Source organism: Andrographis paniculata, unplaced genomic scaffold (assembly GCF_009805555.1).
Source record: "Andrographis paniculata isolate CXL003 unplaced genomic scaffold, ASM980555v1 Contig142END, whole genome shotgun sequence".
NCBI classification, from domain to species: domain Eukaryota; kingdom Viridiplantae; phylum Streptophyta; class Magnoliopsida; order Lamiales; family Acanthaceae; genus Andrographis; species Andrographis paniculata.
The window spans coordinates 40,001-45,224 of NW_026137416.1; the positions used below are offsets into that span (position 1 = coordinate 40,001).

Genomic DNA, 5,224 nt, shown 5'->3' on the forward strand with positions numbered 1-5,224 from the left:
AAATTCGCAAGCTGATCCTAAGTAATCGTTGTTGTTCATTGCATTCCGGAGGAACTACTTCGTTAGGATTGGGGAATTGCTGCGATTCTTCCTGAATAGCCTGGATTCTCCCGTCGAGAGTCATTTTGAAAGTATTACCTAAACTCTTCCGACTGAATATGATAAAGCCTATAAAACAACGAGCTACTATCATTTCTTCATTATAAATTAATATTTTCTTCGAACTTGATGCACAAATAGATAGAATAGCAGCAAATAGCATCTTTCTAGCCTGCGAACTCAATCTCATTTAGAAAGCCTTATTTCTATCTATCTTTCAGCAACTGAACGGGAAGTGGTTTACGAAAGCACTTTAGAATCGGATGCGCTCGCCCAGCGAGAAAGGCCCTGACCCTCAAAATCAAAAAGAAAGAAGAGAACGAAAGGGGAAGAGAACTTCGTATTTTGGTAACTCTCTAGGAGTCATGTTTAACCTTGAATGCTATTAATAGATTCTACAGCAATAGTCCCCCGGACTCGGAAAGTAATAACGAAAATGGCTAACCCAATAGCAGATTCCGCAGCTGCCACCGTTGGAACCAATGAAGCAAATGATTGACCCATCATATCATCCGAAGAAACAGAAAATACCAAAAAGTTCGAATTCACAGCTAATAACATTGATTCAATTGACATTGACATAATAGGAATATTTCGTCTATTAAGGAGAATACCCCGAATACCTGAAATAAAGATGATCATAGAAAATGTAAAATATTTGATAGGATCCATTTCGGGAACGAAGAATGTAAGAGAAATTCAAATGTTATAACTCCAGTACGTCAGGAAACATCAGAAAAAGAAAGACTACCCTCCAATCAATTTTATAACTTGGACAAAGTATTCACTTCGGCTTCCATGATCCACAAGATCCATATAGATATGGTTTAGCCAGTGAATGTTGTCCACGCTAAACAGAACCCGTTTGGCTACCTTGTTGCGAACGAAAGCCAGCCCCCTAAAAAAAAAGGAGCATTTCGTTGGCATATGCTACGAGAAAATCTTGGAAATAGAGAGAGCTTGCCCCTGCAAAGTGCAAGTCTTGATTTATATACGTCAGATTGTCCAGATCTACCTCATCTAAGATGGAGAATTGGACAATCTCAAAGATGGAAGCTTGTGGGAAGGGGGGGAGGAATAGGAAAAGCTCTTCAATTAGAACAATGGACTATTTATCTTTATTTCTCAACTTGGTCAAAGACCATATACTGATCACTATCATCAGTGGGTTCTTTCTCATTTACCTCGCCTCCTTAATCTTATTCTACCCGCTTCCTGTCTTATTCAAAATAAGCTACACAAGCAAAGGTGCGGTACACGGAACACCAACCCAATCTCGACAAAGAAAATTCAAGTACATCAACAATATAGTTTGAAAGTCAAAGAACGAATGACATGTGTTAAGCATAGTGCACGAATGAACTGGGTAGCATTCCATCGAACTAAGGCAGGGAAGGTTTGGTTCGGGTGAAGGAATCGGATATTTAAAGCTGAAGTACGAGTGGGTTGAGAAGACAGTTGTGTTTAGGCCAGAGCTTAGGAACTGGCAATCATCGGTTAGAGATGGCTTGTTGAAGGCTGGGGTTGACCCGTATCCGTAATTGGGGTTTTGGTTGGAACATTTTGTAGGCACTAAGATTGGTGGCTCGACTTTTGATGGTTCGGGGAGGAGGCATAGCGCAGCCGATCTGCAAATCCTGTGACCTGTGAATATTAAAGTTGCTATGTATGCAAGTGTGGAAATACTAAATTGGCATATACTTTCTAGTCTTCGAGGTCTAGGCCAAAAGATCGGATGTTGACCCCACCCGGCCGAGAAGTTAGCAAACTGGCATACTGAACTAAGCCGGAAAGCAGGAAAGGAACGAAAGAGGTCAATTTAGCCTAAGAGATTACAGAATAGCAGACGAAGATCAAGTAGAGATAGTAGTTGGATTGTTCGCATGTGTCCTAAAGGGTGCCCCATCTGGTTGTTATTGAAGCAATGAAAGTCTAACCTTGATCAGTTCCGAGGTTAGCTTCAGCTAAGTTGTTTACCACTGAAGGGTAAAAAGATTTGAAACTAGCTAAAGACCAGCGTAGTATCAAGGGCTCGGCCTCACGCATCCTTTATGAGTTGACTAGGTCTCTCTAAATAAAACAAGCTTTGTAGAGGCGATTCCCATCTAACTTGGTCTATTATCGATGATTTTCTTAGAAGAACAGCGGCAAGTTTGAAAGCATGATTTTTCCAAGAAGGGCGAGGCGCCCCCCAGTATTCCAAGGGGAAAGATTTCAACATATAAAGAAATTTCCATTCTTCCTGTTCCCGCGGCAGACGTATGCTCGGTTGAAGCTGGATTTAGAAAGAGTCGGGCACTTATGTTTACTAAACGAAGAGGGTAGTACCTTTTCTAAGTTCCTCGAATGGAGGACAAGGGACAGATGAAACTCCCAATGGTATCGAACTGTCTTCTATGATTGCCTTCACATAACTTGAGTAGACAACAGCTGGAAGGAAGTCCCTTTTGCAACATATAGGCGCTTGATAGCTTATTTACTATGAACCATCATTCCTTTCTTTCGGCCTTATTCCACAAAACCAGATTCGACCCTTTAATGCTCTTTTCTGGAGAGCTTACCATTTTCCTTTCTAGGAATTTCATGGTGGAGTTTTCTTTCATTTAGGGGAAATAGATTATACCCGCTCACTTCAGCTGGCGGGTCAGCTCTCATGGTGGGTAGGTGAGCCAACCATATAGTTGGTGGGCCCTAAATATTTTCTCTCTCTAAAGTGGGGGTCAACCAAACGCTATCCATTCTAGCCAGTCTCCTTTGGTCTTTAGGGCTTCAGGCTCTCAAGTCGGGAAATCCAATTCGAAAGAAAGCCCTATTCATTCTAGGGGGTGCAAGCTGGAATGGCATAAAGTCACGATAGCTGCCTTGCCTGAATTATTCATTCAGCCCGTACGCTTCTATTGGCTACTGGAAATAGGGTTACGCGAGCTGTAGGCTATCGGGGAGAGGAGACTTATTAAATCCCTCTTAAGTAGAAGAAGCGACTTTCACTGGACCGGGAAAGACTTTGACGCTGCTTAGACTATCTAACGTACCAATATCCGAAAAAGGGGGTACGCATAAGGCTATTCAGTTATCCCAAACGTCAAAGCATATAGATCGATTCCTAACAGTTTGCACATGGGTAAGCCCAGGAACTTATTAACCACGATCTTACAGAATGCCCTCTTCTTTGCAATAGCAATAATAGGCTGTTCCGGTCCCTTTACTAGTTAGCGCTCCATGGATCCTTGTCCTTTTTTACCTAATTCAATTCCCGTTTGTTTCGCATCTTTCGATGAGAAGGAAGATCTGATTAGCTAGAGACAGCAGATATGATCAAGAGTTAAGCCAGTTAAGGTATCCCACCTCGAGAAAGAGTAAGCTGCGACTACAGAATCACCTGTTCGAGAATTTAGCTAGGTCCCTCTTAAGATCATTCTATCTCACGAATGGATTCGAACCAATCTGACGTTCCTTTCTTGCGGCGGGTCCGAGGTTGAGGCAGGCTCGGCTTATCTTATTCGAAATCTTATCTTATTCTAAATAAGGATCGGTTACCCTCTTTTTGTTCATTCAGGGGAAGGTGACTTACAACTTCTTAGCCCGCTGTCTCTTCTCTCTCAATCGTAATTCAAGCTCAACGAAAAAGCAACAAGGGAAGCTAACACAGTCAGTGGCAGCCAGCAGTCCAAAGCATGACGAAATGGTCCGTTGGAATCAAACGCAAATGGGAAGTGGGAGATATACTTGGAGACAAATGGTACTTGGGAGCTGCGCCGCTTCAAGAGAAACCCGGAGTCGATCACACGAAAACTTTGCAGTAACCCTACTCAGCACCAATAAGTGACCATACCTTAGCGAGGGAGTACTCAGCGGGTAAATCTCTTTAGACTTTAGAGAAGAAAGTCCTAAACAGCAAGGTCAGTCAATTCTTTAGGAAGGATCCCCCATGCCATTGATTAAGTTGAGTTTGGGAAGGCAATCTCCTAGGATAAAGACTTATTTTAGCGGACATTGCTTCTACGTAGTTTCGTACCCTTTCTCTTTCATTTAAGAAAAGAAAAAACTGTTGTTTTCCAGGTCGAATAACAACCTCTCGAATGAGACTCGAAAGACGAAACTTGGATCGAGGATCGAAACTTGTCTTCGGACAAGGTCAGCTAAATCAAGCTAAGCTCATTACGAGAAAATAGCAAGACTTTAGGAACAAGGCATCATTTTCCTCAAAGACAGCTGCTCCGCCCGAGACGAAAGCTTTGATTGGGACTCCTTTCTACTTGTTCAAGTAGAGCTTATTAGGAGGATACTCCCTTTCTCGCCTGAAAGAAGATCCGATTAGTCCATATTGGTGGGGCCTGAAGCTTGAGCCTGACCTCTCAGTCGTGATAACAGCTCTTTCTGTGCTGAAACAATATCCCAAAAGACCAAAGGCTGAGATTTTAGATCCTTCACTGATGAAAACCAAAAGCCGATTCTTGTAGTCCTACTGCCTATAACAAGAAAAACAAGCTTACCCTCCCTCTCACTTTGTTCGAGTATAGTCTATTCTCACTTCTCCCTACGGTCGAGTCTATTCTAACCTGGGCTTACAAGTTTCACTCTCTATTATTAGCAGCTGTCCATGGACTTGCTGTACCTATACTCTCTTTTGTAAGGAGCAGGACAGGATCGGACCAACCCAATCTTCTATTAAAAAAGCAGGGTAACCCACTCTATCTATTCTCTATCGCGGGAAAGCACTCACTGACGAGGAGATTGAATCCGCGCCAGGATATGAATGAATAAGTTTCCTACCAGAAGAAGTTCAATCTCTGCCATTGCAAACCCCGACATATTTTATTTGTCTCAATCCTAACCTCATATTTTAGCTAAAGCAAGTCCATGCTACAGGCTTCATTCGACAAAACAAAAGGAGATGGTTCTCTTGAGAGGTATCGGGCACGGTTGTGTGCTTCTTACTTAATTGAAGACTGTCGTGCTGACTCTTTCGCGCCTAACCCTATTTCGATTGGCTTGGTAGTTCCCCGTCGGTTCTGTACAAAGCAGGTTGACGACCTTACAAGCCCTAAAAGACCCAATCCCTCGGCCCGGGACCCGCGCTAAGCCTCAGGGGCACAAGTTTTTTTAAGTCTTTTCTCACGGAAGT

The 5,224-nt window shown here is 42.8% G+C and overlaps 1 protein-coding gene across 1 annotated transcript in view; it reads right to left on the reverse strand.

Moving 5' to 3' along the window:
• The window catches only part of LOC127257467 (ATP synthase protein MI25-like), a 3,605-nt gene extending 1,616 nt beyond the window's left edge, over nt 1-1,989 (reverse strand). Inside the window, exons 1-3 of the mRNA XM_051283904.1 lie at nt 474-1,989; nt 369-393; nt 1-284 (exon numbers count right to left, since the gene is read on the reverse strand). The exon at nt 1-284 is cut by the window's left edge and continues 1,616 nt beyond it. Coding sequence (XP_051139861.1) covers nt 1-284; nt 369-393; nt 474-771 — 607 coding nt within the window. The 5' untranslated portion in view covers nt 772-1,989. The remainder of the gene's footprint in view (nt 285-368; nt 394-473) is intronic.
• Nucleotides 1,990-5,224: the final 3,235 nt, after the last annotated feature.